Here is a 20,658-nt window from a genome sequence, read left to right on the forward strand (position 1 = left end):
AAGTTCTGAAATCTGAAGTTAAAAGAATTTTGACCTTTTTACTCAATGAACTGAGCTTAATCTCAGATTTTAGTACTCAGGGATTCATCTCAGAACAAAAGTATTTTTTCACATAGCCCTAATTCTCTTATATGCATCACTGATGCATATTTATTGAAGTCAACAATTAATCATTCATGTACTATAATGTGCTAAAAAGAACTCACATTTGTATATTATTTCAGCCACGAAAGGTGAGAAGACATGAGAAAATGTAACAGTTGTATGATGTTTTCTTTTTGGATTTTTTGCTATATAATATAGTTTAAAAAGAAACAGGATGCAGTGTTACTAGAATCATAATGTAGGACTGGTGTTATGTTGGGACTTATTGTTTTATGTAGATGGAGACTACCACTGTATTCATTGTATTTACCACACCACTCATATAGGATGAGACAAATTTGCAGCTATACCTCTGCAGTCATCAAAAATCTCAGTTTTTAAGTGCCTCAAGGTCTGATAACAGATGCAATAAGACTTCGATGAGATACTTTATTTAAGAATGAAGAACAGTGAAGCAGTGAAAAATCACTGCAACACAATATATACACATATATATATATATATATATATATATATATATATTTTTTTTTTTTTTCCCCACAAGCTTGATAATTGTGCAACTTTGGAAACAACTTATTTGTTGTTTGTGGTTTTTCTTTTCTAAAATGTATTTTCAGGCATTACTGTGTCAAATATATGCAAATTATTAAAATGTGTTTTAAAAGAAATGTCTCGTGCGATTAATTTTGGTTATAAAATAAATACCTGCTCACACACTTGCAAAAAAACATATATTCTGGGTGACACGCTTCCTGCGCCTTCCTAAATTTACAATTGTTGAGATAGCATTTGATTCTATTTACTGCATAAGTTTACCCAGAGAACACTGAATGTCGTGTGCTGCATTCAGGGCATGTATGAAAGTTTAGAAATCATACTGAAAGTAAAGAACACCTGTGATACCTCAGATGTTCGGGTAAATCCTGAAGATAATGACTTAAGTCATTATAATCATGCACTGAATAGTAATTAATGAAGATACACAACAGTACATTCGACGATTTTGTGTTATATAAAGGCAGTGAATAAGGTCTTATGGGGACTTAAATGTCTCGGTTAGTTTTCACCAGTGGCGTATTCCTACTTTTCAATGGCATTGGTCCCACTTTCGAAATCGATTTTGATTGTTCTTTATTATCTCACAGTAAAACTCTTATCTCCGAGGGTTGTGAAAGCATCCCTATCCCGAACATGTATTCCAACGGGGCGCCCCTCCTGGCCAATCAGGGTGTCTGCAGCAGCTTCGACACCACCCCCCAGCGGCCGCACAGGCGCACTGAGCTCCCAACTGCCATTTTGTGGCAGAAGCTACTCTGCTAAAGCGGGAGAGGGATTAAAACAAACTGGGAAGAACACTGCATTTTTTACTAGCCGCTCAAACTTTGTAGCACAGACTCTGTGCTTTCCGTCGAGTTAAACGGGAGGAGAAACACACTAAAATAGGTAAAGTATCACTACTTTTCTGATAAGGGGGGAGTTTGCAGGATCTTTAGTCGGCCTCTAGGTGTCACGATGGGGCTCGGGTCCGGGCAGCTCGTGGGAGAGTGTTTGTCTCCCTCTATCGTTATTGAAAACCCTGTCAAAATACGTTTAAATAACCGAAGTCCGAATATATGTATACGCAATCAATTGTATTTCACATGTATCTATGAAAATGTGGTTTTAGATATGTTGCGAACACTTCGTAAATTTGGTTGGAGAGTTTAGGCCAAGGCGTCCATTTTCTCTCTTCTTTGTTTCCCGTCTTTACAGCCTTGACGACATGGAACTGGCGGGTTCAAGTTATCGTCCATAGGTGGCATTAGCTTGTTTGCATTTATGTGCGTGCAACACTAAGATTGTTGCATGCATGAAAACATTGTAACTGGGTTTCATTAAAAATGCCAAGGCCGAATTAGAGGCAACTGGTGCTCCTTTGAGTTTTAGCATGTTACATAATGGTAGCTTTTTTGGAGAAAGCAATGTAGCAACTGCCGCTAGCTAGTTATCGGTAGTATTAGCTAAGTTAACCTAGCTCGGGTTTAAGGCCCTCCCTACCCAACGCCCTTAGTACGTCTGATAGTTTCAAAAGTAACACGTTTGCCTCGGTCTTTTCATCTGACCAATTTGGCAGTTTTCGCATCTACCATTGCTGAAATCAAAGTTTAGTTAGACGTTCTGGTAACAAAGCATACACACGTAAACGATAACGTTGAAGCCAGCGCGGAAAGAGAATGACGAGGCATTTCCAGCAAAATGATCCTCAGTGATCACGGGCCACGGATTCACAAAGATCAAGTACACGATTTGTGTTCTCCCAAAATCATCTGTCTTCCATTATCGAATACTGCGCTTCTCTTCTCTTTTTTAGGTCATCGCGGCGTGGTCTGAATTGGCAGCTGTTGTTGCACCCGTCGCCCGCTTGTCTCTTATTCTAAGCCCACCTAGAGCCTCATAGCCACAGATATATATTACAGCAGAGAGCTCCCTCTACGACTCGGCTTGGAGAGCTACAAAAATACCGCTATATAAATGCAGTGCAAGGTGGCGACAGCTGTCCGGGTCCATATTATTGCCATGTTTTGTTAAATTTGTTGTACCATGAGTTAAAGGATCTATGAAGGCCTTTACCACAACCTTCCCAGCTTCTAAGCATTTAGCAACATGGACACAAATGGGCAGGGATGATTACAAAGACGTTTAACGCACTGTCACAAACTGTCTGTGATCATGTAGCTGGAACAGTAATTGTCAGTGGTGTCAAACACACTTTACAGCCAAGCTAAAAGACAGTCAAAAGCAGAATGCAGCAATGACGTTTTTAAATGAGCAGAGTGTATACAGTCATTTGTTTATATCAAGTACATGGACTCAAGAGTCTGTTTTATGCGGTACTCAAGATGTTAATATAGAGAGCTGCCTAATCCTGCATACTTGCAGATGACATAAGGTCAAAGACAGTGATCACAGTTTGACTAAATACTCAATTTGTTTTGCACACTGACCAAGATGGTATCTGAACACATACAATTTCTTGGACAAGAGTAAAGGTGTTACATTTTGTGGAGTCAAGTAGATTTGATGGGTATAAAAACAGATTAAGATAGCTTTATTTTCTTATATGTACTGTAGATAAAATAACATTTTGAGTAGAACTCTGCAAAAACATTCTTTGAACCAGACACTGTTAATAATAATGTGATAATTGAAATGTAAAATACATAAAAGAACTATTTACAGCATTTTGCGCCTTTCACTGTTTAGACACTAATGTTGTGGTGGGAGGAATGAAAGGAGCACTGTGGACAGCATCACAGGTTTCAGTCACAAAATATAATATTGTGTAATCTGTTTCATTAAACTTTCCAGCATTGTATCAGAATTAAAAGCTCCACCTTGAACAGATATTATGTCAATGTCAGTACATTGTGCTGATAAAACATCTTTCATTTTGCACTTTTTCATGTAAAATGTATGCAGGACTTTTTCTTTGGTAGTATTGTTATTGTGTGATATCAATACTTAAATGAAGAAAACAGTTGAAGTACTTCCAAAACTTTACACCAACATTCCGTCAGACAAATAGTGAAAGTAAAGTAAGACAGATTTTATCTGCAGCCCACAAATCACTAAGTCCTGCTGCTCTGTGCTCTGAAAGTGAATCTGAAATACTGCACAGCAGTTTAGATGATCATTTGACTTTATGAATGCTGCCACAGTTAAACAAATGGCTGGAGAATACAAATTTTTAGCCATTAACCAATGTTTGTAGAATTCTACTTGACTCTGTGTGCAAGCTGCTCATATACATATCTGGTTAGTTGGGAATAAACTACAAGCTCAGCAGTTAAACTGCATTTCTCCATCCATATATATTAACAACTGTAGCTGAATGTTTCAACAGATTGATCATGTTTCTGCTCTGAAGTGCAAACAACCAGTTACTTTTGTGACAGCAAACATTTTCTGCATCAGCTGTAGTGAGTGTAATCATGACTTAGACTTAAGCAGACTTTATTGTCATTCAGTATACAGCAGTGCACACAGAACAAAATTGGTGGTATTGAGCACTGAAATCCAGGAATAGCATCCACACACGAGTGATCTTCTCCTCCAGATGTGCAAGTCTCAGGTGAAGAGCAGAGGAAATGGTGTTATCAGTGGAGCGGTTTGGCTGGGAGGCAAACTGGAAGGTGTCGAGCGTGGCAGGGAGTCTCAAGGTCATGTTTTTTTTTTAACCAGCCTCTCATCGTAATGGGAATGAGTGTGACCGGCTGGGAGTCGTTTAGTGATGTGATTTGAGTATTTTTTGGCACTGGGATAGTGGTGGCACTCTTGAAACAAGATGGGACTTTAGCTTGATCCAGTGAGATGTTGAAAATGTCTGTCAGAACATAAGCCAGCTGGTCTGCTCAATCCCTGAGCACACACCCATGTATGTTGTCAGGGCCTGGAGCTTTCTGTGTATTGACTTTCCTCAGAGTCCTCCACATGCCAGCTATGTCAAGTGCCTTTTCATCCTGGCGGGGAACAGCTTTCTCTGCAGGAGTGCTGTTTAGTGCTTCAAGCCTCCCAAAGAAGTTATTAAATTCATTGAGGAAGTCTGTGTCATCATCACATGCAGGAAGGGCTATCCTGTAGTTTGTGATAGCCTGTAGCCTTGCCACATATTCGTGGTGTTAGTGGTGTTGTGGAAAAAGTCCTGAATTTTTTGGCTATGAGCACGCTTTTCTAGTCTGATGGCATGGTTCAAGTTGGCTTTCACTGTTCTCAATTCTCAGTCATCACAGGACTTGAAAACTGAGTTCCATGCCTTTAGAATTTTGCGTACTTCATCAGTCGTGTTGAACGCTCACTTCTCTCTTCCATCGTCACCTCTTTTTTTGCTGCAAGGAGCTACAGGTTAATGACAGAACTGCTCTGCTCCCCCCACACACCAGATGTTCTGTCTGTCAGTGCAACAGGCTCTGACAGAAATAAAATTTGCAAAGCGAAAATGCATTATAGACACATGTCTTATGGAAGTGAGATAGAATATGCAACACATTGTTCTTCTTGCTTTCTAAATTACCAATTGCAAACCATTATCATCACAGCTTATTGATCCTGTGGTATTTAGACATTTCATCACCCTATATATGAGAATTAACATAAGTAGCACTAAAAAATGCATTGTTCAGCACCAAAAGATGCAGTCAAAATTTGTTAGTGGAGCTAAATAATGTACTGGAGCTTTCAGATATTAATTAAGCAGTTCATTTTCACAAGGTGTTTGCGTGCATCTGGATATTGAGTGACCCATTTACAAATTCATTTTATTTACTATAAATTGATCATAATTGCATACTCAACAACTCAAAATTCTTCGCTGCTGAGCTGGAATATTAAAGCAGAGAAGAGGCACTGTCATGGAAGAAGTCAATGATAGAATGACTGAATCTCCTCAAAACATTGTGATGATGTTTCCTTCTCCCTTTTGGCAGGTTTCAAGTAAGGTAGCTGCTTGGAGCTTCAGGTGAGCCTAAGTGTTTTGAAAACAACAGTTAACATTGTCACAGATGTGTAGTCTGTTGGTGTTGAAGTCCCTTTCTGAGTTGGGAGAAATTTTATAAGTGAAGCTGTGTAACCTGTACCTTTTCCCTCCCCTCAGATTGGCAGGGAAAGTCAGATAGCAGACAGTTGATTGAGCAAAGCTCAGAGCTTTCACAGGCAAAGCAAAGGGAGATCATCAGTACCACAACCCTGCTGACTGCAGCCCAGTCTACAGAAATCATGCCAAAAGTCATTTTTTCCGTGCTATTACAGGTAACAGCAGTAGTGTTAACTGCTAACAAGTTTATAACTCTTTCACGTTGTTCCCACAAAATCCTGGAAAATACAGAATTACAGATTATTAGCTCTATCATAGGATGGTGGTCACATTTTGATTTCCTTTCACATTTATTAGGACCAAGTCCACCAGCCAGTGCAATGGAATTATTCAGTGCTGTGTTTGTTGTAATACACGTTAGCTTTGACGAAGAGGCAGTGTAAACATGTATTAGAGCAGAAACGGTTTTGTCTTTTTTTTTTAAATCACAATAGCCCTTAGCAGCAATAAGAGATGGGAAAAATTTGAATTAGACGCAGAAGCCACTTTCAGACATGAAACATTGCTGGCTTAATCAATCCATTAAAGTGGCAGCTTTCTAATCATTCAGACATAGGTCACTTTTCTGTTAATGTTCTTACAGTTGCTTTTAGACGTACCTCCCACAGTGCCGGAGAAAGTTTAAACAGTGAATAGTTTCTTAAACAGTGAAACTGAAAGCTCAGGACTTAAGCTGTTGAAAAAAAAAACAGATTGCATTTATCACTGGTGAATGTCATTAATCTTAGCACTATTTGGCATCTGTTTTCTAATGGTGGATATTTCATTTTGTTGCCCAGTAGATTTCAAATTGCAGAGCCAAGTGCATGGAAAAGGTGTGTTATGATTTTGGCACACAAACTATATTGTGCCTCTCTTTGATGTTTTTAGATGAATATTGGTGCAGAAATATGTAGAAAACATTCTTCCCTAAATCGCTTCACCAGACCTCACAGTACCCCTCCTTGAGCATGTCTGTCCGCTAATGTGATGGTTCAGTTCAGACTTGTGCCGTGTTGAAAATGATGTGGAACTGTCCATCTGACCTAGAGGTATTGCCAGCTGAAACTTCACCATGGTACGCATTCAGACATGAAGCAGACACATTAAATTTCTGTCAGATTAATGGAATGGAGTGCGTGTCTGAAAGAGGCTTACTGTATGCGTTAAGGGTCAATTCCACATTTTGAGTTAGGAACGTAGCATGCTGGTATGCAATTCTATGTGATGAAAATAAAAAAATAACACACTTTATTTCTTTGATGTTTTTTAAAGCCCTAGAAGGTCGACTCTTTTGTGTTGAGTTGTAGGGAAAATCTACATATTCTACTATAGTATAAGACAACACCACTGTCATTATGCATACATGGTTCTAGTGGACGGTTTAACAAGTCTAGGGATTGCACAGTGCACACCTAGATCATGTTTCTTTCTGCAACACCACATTTCAGTTCCTACCCAGCATGGACGGTGGGCCTTCAGAGGGTGTAGGGGTCGTGGACGACCCCACCAAAGACTTTCCATCTATCCAGGCTGTTCACAGCCAGGATGCCATGGTAGCTGACCTCCTTCAGCAAGCAGCAGAGGCCGGAGGTGTGGTCGAGGGACAAGGAGGAGTTGTCTTAGAACAAGGTTTTTACTTCTTGGTTATGAAATTATCCAACCATTGAACTATAAAAATCACGCAGTGTAGTATAAAAAAATAGTTTTGCAAGCAAGAATGTTTTAGTGGAGAATGTGGTCATATGTGCTATTCCCTAGTGATGTTGTTTTTCAGGTCATGGGGAAGGAATGGTAGCAGCCGCCCAGTCCCAGCAGCAGCTGATGGAAGCTGGAGTTGAGGTTGGTGTAGAAGGTGGAGCAGGAGTTGAAATGATGGTTATGGACTCACTGGATCCCACTCTGTTACAGATGAAGACTGAGGTAATCCCACTGTTCAGAAACATGCTTGCTAGAGTATGTGACGTCACACAAAGTGGCCATTAAAATGAAGTTAATTTGCAGGTGATTGATGCTGCAGTAGGGGGGTCATCTGCTACAGTGGGTGTAGTTGGAGGAGTAGCAGGTGCTGCGCATCAAGCTACTGTGACGACAGTGGACCAGACACAAATCATCACCTTACAGGTAGGTACTCTTTTAAAGCCATTGCATATTTTAACAGTTATTTCATCTTTGGTTCACTTGGAGTATTCGGAAAATCTGGATTTACAAGATACCTGTATGCTTCTATTAAGTTAAATGCTAATACATTTTGGATTTATTAATAACTATTCAATTGGTCTTAGTAGCTACCCTCTGGCTTTTTCTCTGTCCTCAGGTGGTAAACATGGAGGAACAAGCAGCTTTGGGCCTTGGAGAGCTCCAGCTGGTTCAGGTCCCTGTTTCTGCCACCACTGTTGAGGCCCTGCAACAAGGCACCTTTGTAGACACAACTGCAATGCCAAAAGATGGAGACCCAGTTATTTGCCACACCCTGCCACTGCCTGAGGGCTTTCAGGTACATATCCATACCCTGACACTGCCACAGGTGCTACAACCCAATCTGTAATCTGCTCCTGTTGCCTTGTTTGTTTTTTTGTGTTTCACATAATTTGCATCCGGGCTCCAGATGAACTTTTTTACTTGTAACACTGGTGCATCCAAATTTCTCACTTGGTCACACCAGCACATGATTTGGTCACGCCCACACCCTTATTTTGATACAACATCACCACAACTATTGATCTAAGTTGCATGCTGATGAATAAGTGTCTTTGCACAACCTAGTTTTGCAATGATGTAAAGATTGTCAGTGATTTGAATCTTGAAGTTTTGTGAAATAATTTAATTTAAAAATGAATTAATTCTGTCACCACTCTCTTTCTGACGTCAGTCCTATTAACCGGTCAGGCTAACCTTCTCACCTGCTGCACATCTGCTTATTGATGGACAGTACTAGTTACCAATGCCTCATGCAAGCTGTGGTACATGCTAGCCAGGTGGTTACACTTCGCTCTCATCTGTCTGAGTGAGACAACCCTCAGATTTGGCTTGAAGTGATTTTTATATACATGACTGACTTTTCTACAACCTGACCACATTCTGAACATCAGTGCTGGATTCGATCACGTTCATTTAATTATAGAAAGCCAAAGTTTTCATCGCTGTTAATATGACTTTCACTTTTCTGCCCTAGCACTGCTTTAGTCATCGTCATTGAGTGTAGTGGGCTGCCTTTTCTGTTTAACTGACTCGGTTGAGGTCTCCCTCAGTTGTCGGACCTCTGTCTTTTTTAAAAATATATATATTATTATTATTATTAAGCTACATCTTTTGAACACAGTAACAGCCAAATAATTGTTTCACATGTCAGGTGGGGGGAGACTAATATTGACTGATTTGGCTTGATATATTTGATGTTTAGGTAGTCAAGGTTGGTGCTAATGGGGAGGTAGAGACAGTAGAGCAGGAGGAGGAGGGAGTAGTAGCTCACCCTGAAGAAGAGGAAGATGAAGAGGTGGGGAACCAGTTACTGGAAGAAGGGGAAGATGAGCCCATTCAGCCTCAGAATGATGACACAAACTGGGCTAAAGACCCAGACTATCAGCCCCCATCTGGAATTGTTAAGAAAACAAAAAAGGTAAGATAAGTAAGTAGGCATGTGATACTGCTCTCTTTTTGGGGGGTGGATATTAGACCCCTTTCGGTAAATGAAGTGAAATTGCGGTTTTTCCAGGGTAAAAAGAGTCGTCTGCGATACGCTGAAGGAGACAAAGATATGGATGTCAGTGTCTATGACTTTGAAGAGGAACAGCAGGAGGGCCTTCTGTCTGAGGTCAATGCTGAGAAAGTGGTTGGCAACATGAAACCCCCCAAACCAACAAAGATCAAGAAGAAAGGTAAGGCAGGACTGTTGAATTTTTATTTTTTATTTTAATGTTTATTTGGCAGGGACGATACACACAACATTGCCACAGAAAAGGGAAAATGCGATGCATGTAAGACGTCTAGCTTCAGCCATATTGGCCCTAATGGCCCTATTGCTTATGTGAATCACAATGCCAGTTATGGTTTGTAAAGGCTGATATAGATCCTCTTGTTGAAGTTGGTTTGGCTTTGAATATGGCCATGATGTTTTTGCCTCTTCAAAAAAAAATGTTTTAACAAACTACAACATAAGCTGCATCTGCTGTCCACTGGATTCTCCTCATCACTCCTAACTATAGGTAAAGTACCGTAGCAGGTTATGATTAAAAACTGCAAAGCACACTGCTTACACACAATACATTGCCATACATTTTTTGTTTCATCTCTTTTGGCTGTCATATCACAGCAGTTTCTTTCTGTGGTCCACATGAGAGTTTTTTACAAGTGACAATGTAAGAAAACACTGATGGTCAAAGATACAAAATTATATGAAACATGTTCCACAATGTTATACTATATCAAAACATTTAATTATAATGCTACTACTATTATTATCTGTTTTATTATTAACAATACAGTTAGCATACAGGCTGCAAAGAATAGAAAAAAGTCAAGTTCAAGTGGAATTCTGGTGTGATTAAAAGTTCGTATTGTTTTTATGACTGTCTGAATTAATGATTTAACTGAAATTGTGATTGAAGAGTACAAATTCAACAAGACTTAGGAATTATGAAGTTTCTCTTTTACATGCATGAAGAATTTTGTTTTAAATTGTGCTCCAGCTGTAGTGTTTCATTGTTTTGCAACAAGACTGACACTGAGTCTGTTGCTTTGAGATCCAAATATTGTCACTGAATGTGAGGTCTTTGGATGTCATTATTGTGTTTCAGGAGTAAAGAAGACGTTTCAATGTGAGCTGTGTAGCTACACATGCCCTCGACGCTCCAACCTGGATAGGCACATGAAGAGCCACACCGACGAAAGACCTCATAAATGTCACTTGTGTGGAAGAGCCTTTAGGACGGTGACCCTGCTACGAAACCATCTCAACACACATACAGGTATACACTAATCCACATTTTCATTAAAAAAATGTAGACTCCACATGAAAAAAAATTACTGTAACAATAATGCTTGAAAGTTTGCTATCCCTATAGAAATTCTAGATTTTTTCATAAATATAACTATAAACATCAGATTTTCACTGAAGTCCTAAAATAAATAGAGAACCTAAATAAACAAATGAGATAAAAATATTATGCTAAGTTATACATTTCTTAAAGAACATTATTTAATATTACCTATAGGGATGGGAATCGATGGGCATCTCACGATTCAATAATGATTACCATTCAGGGGCTACGATTTGATTAGAAATCGATTATTGATGCATCTTTAATTTATGTATATTGTAAGTGTCGGGATGGAGGTGTCGGTGAAATAGCGTCGGGATGGAATGGTGTATCTGGGCTCCAATGTATGCAGCAGTGCATAGATTACATATAGCATGGCTTTTGTCCAGTTCGCTTCCGCTGTCAAAGTTGTAGAAGCCGAAGTGTTTCCAAACGTCTGCTTTTACGCTAGAAGGAGCTGATCAGATCTCATGGCGAGGTGGGTGGCGGTCAGTCAGGTTTGTTTTACTCTTTGCATGTGTCGGCGCGTCCGCTCCAGGTGTGCATCCCAAAGTGTCCCGGAGATGACGCGTACCGCACTTCTTGACTCCACATTATTTAGAACCTTCTGTATTACTTTAATCTGTAAGTGGTATCTGTAAGGGGCAACAGTATGTTCTCAACCAATGGCTTGACAGTCAGGTGTGAATTGTTGCTGTTTCATTATAGGAACAGGGTCCAGAGCTTCATTCTAATTTTTCCACTGGTAGCACTGGTAACTGGTGCACAGTAAATGAGTTCCTGATCATTGTTTGTGCTTAATTTTCATATCCTAGTTTTGAATTAATGGTCAAGATTCACAGTGACTCGAAACGTGATGTTACAAAACATTTTAATTTGAAAATATTTATATTTTTGTCGTCAGTTGCTTTGTTATAGTTTGTGTTGAACTTGATGAACATTTTATTCTCCTGTTGAGTAATGACTCATCTAATCACTGAAAAGAGGCAGGGTTTGGGTTCAGAGTTTTGTGTGATGCATTGATCCCTGAAATTTTTCTGTTTCTTAATTCTTCAAAGTTTAAAACTTAAATAGTGTTAACCCAGCCACATGTTTAGAGTTCTCTGCAATGGACAGGCCACATTGAAATACACTACACACTCAGAATGCAGACTGCATTTGTGATCAAAAATGATAACGGTTGCAGTCTGAAACTCTGGGATCTGTAAATGCCAGATCTTTATAACACACTGTTATGGAAGTGTATCATGGCATGAAAAAGGAAAGAAGATTTCTCACTGCATACAAATGGAGGAAGCTAAGGACGATCGTTACCTTCCTGTGTGTAATCGACCAACAGAGATCACTCCAGTAGCTAAGTGTGTAAAGTTGTAATTTGTTAAACGGGGGTCTCTTTGTTTTACTTTTAGCAATTGTATGAAAATCTGATGATCAGGAAAAAAATGTACATTTCTCAAGGATTCACAAACTTTATAGCACAATTTCAGCAGTTTGAGAAGCCAAAAGACTGTTTTTAGCACATGGGTAGTTTACATACATCTTATTTTTGTTTATACAGGAACTCGTCCACACAAGTGTACAGATTGTGATATGGCTTTCGTGACTAGTGGAGAGCTGGTTCGTCATCGTCGATACAAACACACGCACGAGAAACCCTTCAAATGCTCAATGTGTGACTATGCCAGTGTTGAGGTAGTACAAAGTTTTGTCTGCACTATGTTCTTGCAATTTTACAAAAATTCAAGTTCATGCTTACTGTGTGTGTGGCTTTTTGTGTTGTATAGGTGAGCAAACTCAAGCGTCACATTCGTTCCCACACTGGCGAACGTCCATTCCAGTGCAGTCTTTGCAGCTACGCTAGCAGAGACACATATAAGCTAAAGAGACACATGAGGACACACTCAGGTAAAACTGATACTTAAACTACCTTTCTGCATGTTTTAAATATTGAAGTAGGATATGGTAGCGTGTCAGTCTTCACAGATATTGTCAGAGACTTGTATAATTTTGTGGTTTGATTTTGGGGAGATTAGGCTATACTGATTGATATAGTATTCTTAAAATTGTATTTCCTAACCCATTATTATCTCTCAGGCCTATTTTGTATTCTTTTGTAGTTCTGCTAGATTAGAAACATTAGTAAGACCATTCAACAGTGTTTACGTTGTGCATTTCCAATATTCTTCCTAGGAGAGAAACCTTACGAGTGCTATATCTGCCATGCCCGATTCACCCAGAGCGGAACAATGAAGATGCACATTTTGCAGAAACACACTGAGAATGTGGCCAAGTTCCACTGTCCACACTGTGACACTGTCATTGCACGCAAGAGTGACTTGGGTAACGCACACACACACACACACACACACACACACAGTAAACTCTTTAATGCTGTTTCATACCCCTAATTTATTTTCTCTTGTCATCTATGCACATTTCCAGGTGTCCATCTTCGCAAACAGCACTCCTTCATTGAGACCGGAAAGAAGTGTCGTTACTGTGATGCTGTTTTTCACGAGCGATATGCTCTGATCCAGCATCAGAAATCTCATAAGAATGAAAAGAGGTTCAAATGCGACATGTGTGACTACTGTTGTCGCCAGGTCTGTATGCTCACTAATATCTTGTAATATGTAGGGCTACCTTACTTCTAACAAATAATTTCATTTTAATATCAGGTTTGGTTCACTCAAGACAGTGCCATGAAAATATTTTTTTTAACAATCATTATTAATAAGAGGGTACAGTTCACTGCCATTGTAGCTGTTCTGTGAGTTGTGGCTTACCATGTTCATGTTTCCAAGGTTATACTGCTAACTGGAAGGTGTTAACTAATGTGATCTATGAGTAAAGGGTTTTAACCTCTCTTGGCATTAGAGGAAAATTCAGTCTGGTTATTCTCTGGGAATAATGAATTATAATGATAATCCATCTTGCAGTTGAGATTTTTCATGCTGAACTAAAGTGGTGTTACTTTAATTTTAGTTTTTTTTTTTTTTTAAACTATGTGGTTGTGTTCAGGAGCGACACATGGTAATGCATCGTCGAACCCACACTGGAGAGAAACCTTATGCCTGCAGTCAATGTGAAAAGACCTTCAGACAGAAGCAGCTCCTAGACATGCACTTCAAGCGCTACCATGACCCCAACTTTGTCCCCACTGCCTTTGTCTGCCCCAAGTGTAGCAAGACCTTCACTCGCAGAGTAAGGACACTTCTCTTTCTAGTTCACACACATCTGAGGTGAACTAGTTGTGTATGATCTTACCTAAGCCAGTAAGTAGCTGGCTTAGGTGGTTCGACACTTAAGCCAGCTACTTGCTAATAGTTTCTGGGAGTCAGTAGAATATCTAATGGTGTGTTCTTGTTAGAACACCATGGCTCGCCACGCTGAAAACTGCAGCGGTGAGATGGAGGATGCTGAGAATGGAGCTCCAACCCCAAAGAAAGGAAGGAGAGGCAGAAAGAGGAAGATGAGGAGCCGAAGAGATGATGATGATAGTGGTGAGAATTTGACTTTGCATTCAAATATAGGCATGATACTACGTTTGGTCACTTCTGGTTAGATTGTCTAATGTCTCCTTTTTATATCTGACATTCAGAGGAGGACAACGTTGAACAGGACATGGATGAGGAAGGTGAGGGCGAAGAAGATGCATCACTGCTACAGGAGGAAGAGGAGCCAGAAAGTATGGAACTGGACCAGGCCCCTGCTGCCATTCCAGTACCAGCTCCTGATGAGCCACCAGTGAAGAGAAAACGAGGCAGACCCCCCAAAAATGCCCCTAAACCTCCAACACCCAGCAAGTCAGTCAGAGTGGCTGCCAAAACAACTGCTTCTGGTGAGAAAACTGACAGAATTTATTAGATAAAAAATCTGATCTGTCAACGTTTAAGAATAATGATGAGGGGAAAAAATTGACTATATTTAGTTCTTCAGTAGGGTGTATACATATTACATATATGCTGTTGCACAAGACACATTACACCTGTACAGACCACATGTATCATGGCAAACTTCCAATGACTCCTATGACTGAATTTTTTATTATGGAATCATTGAAACACATGCGTCTCTGTCCCGAAAATCATCATGCATTTTGGTTTTCCATGAATTTATTACAGGTCTTTTGGATATATGACAAAAGCTGGTCAAAAATATACATACAACAATGTTAATAGTTACCCTTGGGAATTTTCACCTTAATTTGGCACTTTTGGTAACTGTCCACAAGCTTCTGGTTGTTTGTTGACCCTCTTTACAGAATTGGAACACTTGGACTAAATTTGTTGGCTTTCTCACACATACATGTTTCTTCACAGTCTACATGTTCTTGGTGAGGTTTAAGTCAGGGCTTTTGGGAGACCAGTCTACAATGGTAACTGGAGCCAGATTTAGCCATTTCTTTACCACTTTTAATGTGTGTTTTGGGTCATTGTCTTGTTGGAACACCCATTCGCTTCCAAGTCAGTGATTTTCTTTTACAGATCTTTTGCCACTGTAGTGTTTGTGTGGCTGAGCCTAATGAGTGTATCAAAAAGACCCTATTTAAGTTGGATCAGAGGAATCAGCAGCTGTAGTCAATGATAATCACTTGCAAAAATTAAAAAGCCATGATACTTAGAAAATTCGATAAACACAAATTTCTACATAACCAAAACTGAAAATTCAAGGAAAGTTTAACTAAATGTTAACATTAGTCATCTACCTCAATCAGTCAGGATGGGGGAATGCTTGAGGTGGGGATAACAGAGGGAGAACAGACAATACATTAGACAAACACTTTCGAGATTGTTACTTGTAGGTAATGACAGCTATCCCAAGAATCAAGAAAATGCCCCAGTATCCTGTATAATAATCAGTTGGGCGGATAATCGGTCGATTACTACTCCATACCAACCCTACTTGCCAGATTAGACTTCTTTCTTTTCTCTGATAATGAAGTCCCAGTTGAAGGGATTCATTGCTCATCACAGGTGGCACTTGACATGTTTACATAACGGGACTTCAAGGGAACGTTACGTGTGTTGTAGAAACACTGGCAGTGCTGTATTCCTGCACAATGAAACTACTTTGATGGGAATGGTAGCCAATTAAATCAGGAACAGTTTCATATTTTTGTAGACACAGTCTTCTAACTTATGTAGGCTTTTGTTAATCAGTACAGCTATCTAAACTGTCAGCAAAATAGTTTCCCAGACTTGTTTTTTCTTCCAGTTGCTGGAAGAGCTGAAAGGGTGGTAAAGCAGCCAGAAACTCCTGTAATGTCAGCATGACCTTCGGCTGCATGAACTGTGTAGTTTCTATCAGTAAGCATATGTTCAGCAAGTCAGGAGTTTTGCTTGTGCCCAGTTTATAGGAGGGATTTCAGGCAATCTCGCGATAGACCAATGGCAAAATTTATATATTTTCATATAATATATGTAGATCTTTACATCTGCAACACTAAGGTATGCAGAGACAAATACTGAACATATATTCAGGGTTGATTAATGTCACTGATACCATATTGAATCATGTGTTGGTATGACCTGCTGAAAAAGTTGGTCTGGTGCCCTACTTAATAAGGCCAGTTTTTCATTTCCCAAAACCCTTACATGCTGTGCTAAAGTGTGCCTTTGTTTGGTTTTCTAGCTGCTGCCATCATTCAGGTGGAGGATGAGAGCACCGGAGCAGTGGAGAACATCATAGTGAAGAAGGAGGAGGGTGATGCTTCTGCAGCAACTCCTCTGGAACAGGCAGTGGCCCTGACTGTGGAGGGGGTGGGGCTAGATGATGAAGGGGTGGAGACTGTTGAGCTGGCTGTGAATGATGAAACTGCAGCAGCGGCTGCTAATGGAGATCTCACACCAGAGATGATCCTCAGCATGATGGACCGGTGAACACAACATACAGCATCACACATGTAGCTGGACTAAGCCTAAAATTTGCAAATACACATTAATATTTCCACATACTTGGCCTTCACCTAATGTTCAGTCTGTGTGTATGTGTATGCGTGTGTGTGTGTGTGTGTGCATTTAGTGGCGGCCATTTTGCCTCAACCGAAATGGCTTCAAAAATGGTGACAGCATTAACAACCATGCACAAAGAATAGAAACTGCATGTAGATACTTACAAACACACATAAGTAGATGCTTATCTTCACATTCATGTACATCAGCCTGCATACTGATGTTTGTGAGTCTCACACACACGCAACATACAAGATCCTGCAGCACATGCTTGTGTCATCTGTCTCATCATAATCAGATATCATCCAAGACTGCTCTCTGCTTTTAAATATGCTCTTTTTTTCAGTCTGAATGTCTTCTGAATGAGTATGTATGTGTTTCGCTATATGTTCCTTACCCAAAGCCACATCCTGTGTCAGTCCCCACCCACACGCATTTGGCCGGAAACTTTTCCTCTCCCTATTGCTCGACCATATGAAGACATTTTTAATTTAACTTTGATTTACTTTGATTTTTTTATGCTGACCTGCTAGCCGTTCTTGCAATTCTGCCCCTTATTGGCCCATGTAAGTTCATGGTCCACTTGGTTATGTTTTTATTCAGTTTGTATAAGCCTTTTAAGAGAAGATAAGATAAAGTAACCCTTTATGCGTCCCACAGTGGGGAATCTGCTTTTATAGGACAAAGTCACCGGAGGATTTCTTTATACATAGGGATGCATTGAAAACAATCAAAGTCATTATTAACAGTTCTCTAGTTCATCTGTTTGTCATCCAAACTGCCAGCACGTATCCTTGTTCTGAACTGAAACTAGCCCTCGTTCAGTTCATGTAAATTAAATAGTTAAATGAGCTGCTAAATGTGTTTTCCAGCACCAACATATTTTGAGCTGCAATTATACTTTGACTTTTTTCTGTTTTCTCTTATCACTAATGAAAGATATTTGGGATTCCTCCTCTTCTGATTCCACATTTTAAAAGAGAAAGTAGTCAGTATACCTCACATAAGTGAAAGGTCCCTGATGGTTGGAGAAAATAGATAATCCTGACTGGAAAAAGGTATTACTATAGTTGTGATTTTTGAACATTCCAAATACGTCAGTATGGAATTATGGCTATGCACATGTATCATTTCACTTAGTTTTGCCAGGTAAAACACCTACTTTATATTTTCCTTTAAATATGTTTCCGTCAACAGTTATCAAAGACCAGATTGTGAATCAAGCGTGTCACTCAAACACCCCCTATACTATTATCAATAATTGCAGACTGTGGCAAGTGGGTTACATGTAAATACACATTTTAATCCCTTGGCTTTTTGATTTTATGTGAACCTTTTTAATGTTTTTGAATAGATGATTTGGAGACATTTCTGTTAAAAGATTCAATGTTTTAATTTCTTTGTTAAATATAGTCGTGCCAGTCTTGGTACACAATGTCCTGAGCCTTTCGAGTTGGTTCGTAAAGCAACATCATCGTGCATTCCTTCCACAGATCAGTCCTACCCAACCGAACAAACTGAAATGAATTCATTTTTAACCGCTGTCCTTTTATGTCTATATTCTGTTGTTGATAGACATAGTCTGCTTTGATGCTTTCTTACAGTTTTTATTTCTGGGGTTTTGTAGTTGCTACGGCATTCGTATGCGGTTGATTGAGTTCAATATCTCCTTCTAGGTGTTAGACTAGTTCACCTAAAAAGGAACAAGAGGTTTGTGAGTATCTGTTTGGCACCCATCTTAAAACATTTTTCTCTTTTGACAAGTTTTATCATTATTTTTAAAGAATTTGGGGTTTTGGAAGCTTTGAATTTTGTTTAATACTTAATAGGGTTTTTCCATTAGTCCAGCTTGGTTCCTGTTAGTTGTGCTCTGCTGAGCAAGGTATGATTGCATGCATTTCCCATCCGGCCTCACAGCAGTGTGTAGCTGCACTGCTGTGAGGCCGGATGGGAAATGGGCTGAACGTGGCCAGCCTGTGTCGTTCTCCTCTCTGAGTATAAGCTACTTTTAAACGTCTCTCTGTGTTCTGCTCTCTAAAAGTTCAGATTTTTACCTGAATATCTGTGTTCTGGAGTTTAATGTTGCTCCTGTTTCCTTGTTTGTACTTTCACATATCAGCCTTATTCTACTGTTTATTGAAGGCTTTTGGCCATTTGAAAGCTGTGTGGAACTACTGCTAATGCAAACTGAACATGTGCTGATGTTGTTGCTTTACTCTAAAATGTTCTACTGGTGAAGTTTCAGGAAATGTACTGCAGATATTACAGAGTTGGCAGAGCTTCATTTGTGCTTCCACTAAGCTGCACTACCTGTCTGTGCAGTATATTGGGAAGGTGCTCACACCAACCGGGGTGACTGGACTGAGCCTGAGCCATACAAGGCTTAGGGCAGCTAAACCCACCACAGTGGAAAAACCCTATTAAGCAACCTCGAGGGCTGCTCTGCACCATTGACAGCCCTGGACTGAAGCCTTGCTAGTTGCAGTTTGACAAGACCTGAGCTCAGTCATCGTCTGTCTGCAGGATATGTCCACACCCTACCCCAGGCCATATTCCAGGAAATCTTTATGGTCCTAATCTCAACAAATGTTTTAGTTTGAGTCTTTTGAAGATGTTAATAGACTAGGGTTTAAAGCTCTGAAGGGAGCTGATTTATCAGTAACAGTTAAATTACAGGTTATAACAACTATTAGGTAACCTTGCTTTTATTGCAGCAAGACCTATTACTATTAGATGGAACCATCAATTCTGTAATATAACAGTGGTTAGACGCCCGGTGTTGTAAAACCAATCAGTTCTGTGACTGTACTGCTGTGGTTTGAGAACTCCTTCTGTAAAACAAGAAAAATGTTCATTATCAGTCTATCATATTATTGTTCTGCAGGCGGCTGGTAGGAAGATGGATGTTTGACTATTCTAATAGCAACAGCATTGTTTTTACTTCTGCATTTTGCAAGTTTGTTTGGAAGAAAAATTAAGGAAAATGGTTTAAGATAGTTTTGAGCACATCTCTGTTTTAAGACCAAGAAAACAGAAGAAACCATTGCCATGTCATTTTTGGAAGATGACACTGTACAGCTGATGGAAAAATAAAATCATCTTAATGTACTTGTGTATCCTTGTGTTCTTTCTGTTAGCGAGTTATTTAATTGTGAAGTGGTGGTGTGTGATGAGAGGGACGTCTAAGCCAGCATGAAACCTATGTAATTAGCACCATTGCTAAGGAGGTTCTATCTTTCATCAAATTCCACAATTTTGTCCCTCAAACCCTGCCATCTCTCAAATAGCCCCTTCTTGAGTGCAAATCAGCTAATCCCACTCTCCTGGTCCTTCTATGAATTTCATTTAATTAAGTTAATATATCTATAGACCAGTGTCCTACTTTATTTTTTTACTGCAATAGCTACATGTATTAGTACCCCCATGACACATTGGCTAACCATTAAGAGGAGAAAAGGGAAGCCAATGAGTTGTTTTTACAGCATCCCTTATGGACTGCCACTGTTCAACTGGTTTCAGTAGATCACGAACAAGCATAGATCATTCAAATCAAGGAACTCAAGGAAGTATTTTAATGATGCTATCACTTTCTTCAGATGTAATGGTTAAAGGTGTATTTGCAGCATGGGAATACAGTTGTGACAATATGCTTAGCTTTCAAATGTTATTTACACTTAGTAATGCCCTGCTGTTACTGAGCAACAAACAAAATGCATACTGACACGTTTCTCTGTTATTCTCATCTCAGAGTAGCTCCATCCGTGGCTCTTTGAAACATTCTCAGCCACATTCACAGTCTTCAGGACACAAACTGTCTCTTTAAGTTGCATAAAGAAACATGACTGACAGTTAGCTAGTGTGAAGTTGGTAGACAAAGTTGCCTGCTCTAGCTGGTAAATGAGAAAAGGGGTATTATAGTGACAGCATTCTGCACAATGCTGGTACAACCTTT

At 39.6% G+C, this 20,658-nt stretch overlaps 1 protein-coding gene across 2 annotated transcripts; it reads left to right on the plus strand.

The window, feature by feature from the left end:
* Positions 1 to 1,390: 1,390 nt before the first annotated feature.
* On the plus strand, positions 1,391 to 19,814 carry ctcf (CCCTC-binding factor (zinc finger protein)). Of its 2 annotated transcripts, XM_023281407.3 has the most exons (17): positions 1,393 to 1,548; positions 5,568 to 5,599; positions 7,165 to 7,345; positions 7,491 to 7,636; positions 7,718 to 7,837; positions 8,031 to 8,210; positions 9,117 to 9,332; positions 9,429 to 9,591; positions 10,510 to 10,680; positions 12,311 to 12,444; positions 12,537 to 12,657; positions 12,943 to 13,092; positions 13,195 to 13,355; positions 13,774 to 13,956; positions 14,123 to 14,255; positions 14,354 to 14,593; positions 16,387 to 19,814. In XM_023281407.3, the coding sequence occupies exons 3-17, from the start codon at positions 7,177 to 7,179 to the stop codon at positions 16,632 to 16,634; spliced, it is 2,535 nt and encodes an 844-aa protein (XP_023137175.2). In that variant the 5' UTR covers positions 1,393 to 1,548; positions 5,568 to 5,599; positions 7,165 to 7,176; the 3' UTR covers positions 16,635 to 19,814. The 2 variants fall into 2 exon arrangements, with proteins under 2 accessions (XP_035809311.2, XP_023137175.2); XM_035953418.2 differs by lacking the exon at positions 5,568 to 5,599 and having other exon boundaries at positions 1,391 to 1,548.
* The last annotated feature ends 844 nt before the right edge of the window (positions 19,815 to 20,658 follow it).

The sequence above is a fragment of the Amphiprion ocellaris genome, chromosome 3 (genome assembly GCF_022539595.1).
Source record: "Amphiprion ocellaris isolate individual 3 ecotype Okinawa chromosome 3, ASM2253959v1, whole genome shotgun sequence".
NCBI classification, from domain to species: domain Eukaryota; kingdom Metazoa; phylum Chordata; class Actinopteri; family Pomacentridae; genus Amphiprion; species Amphiprion ocellaris.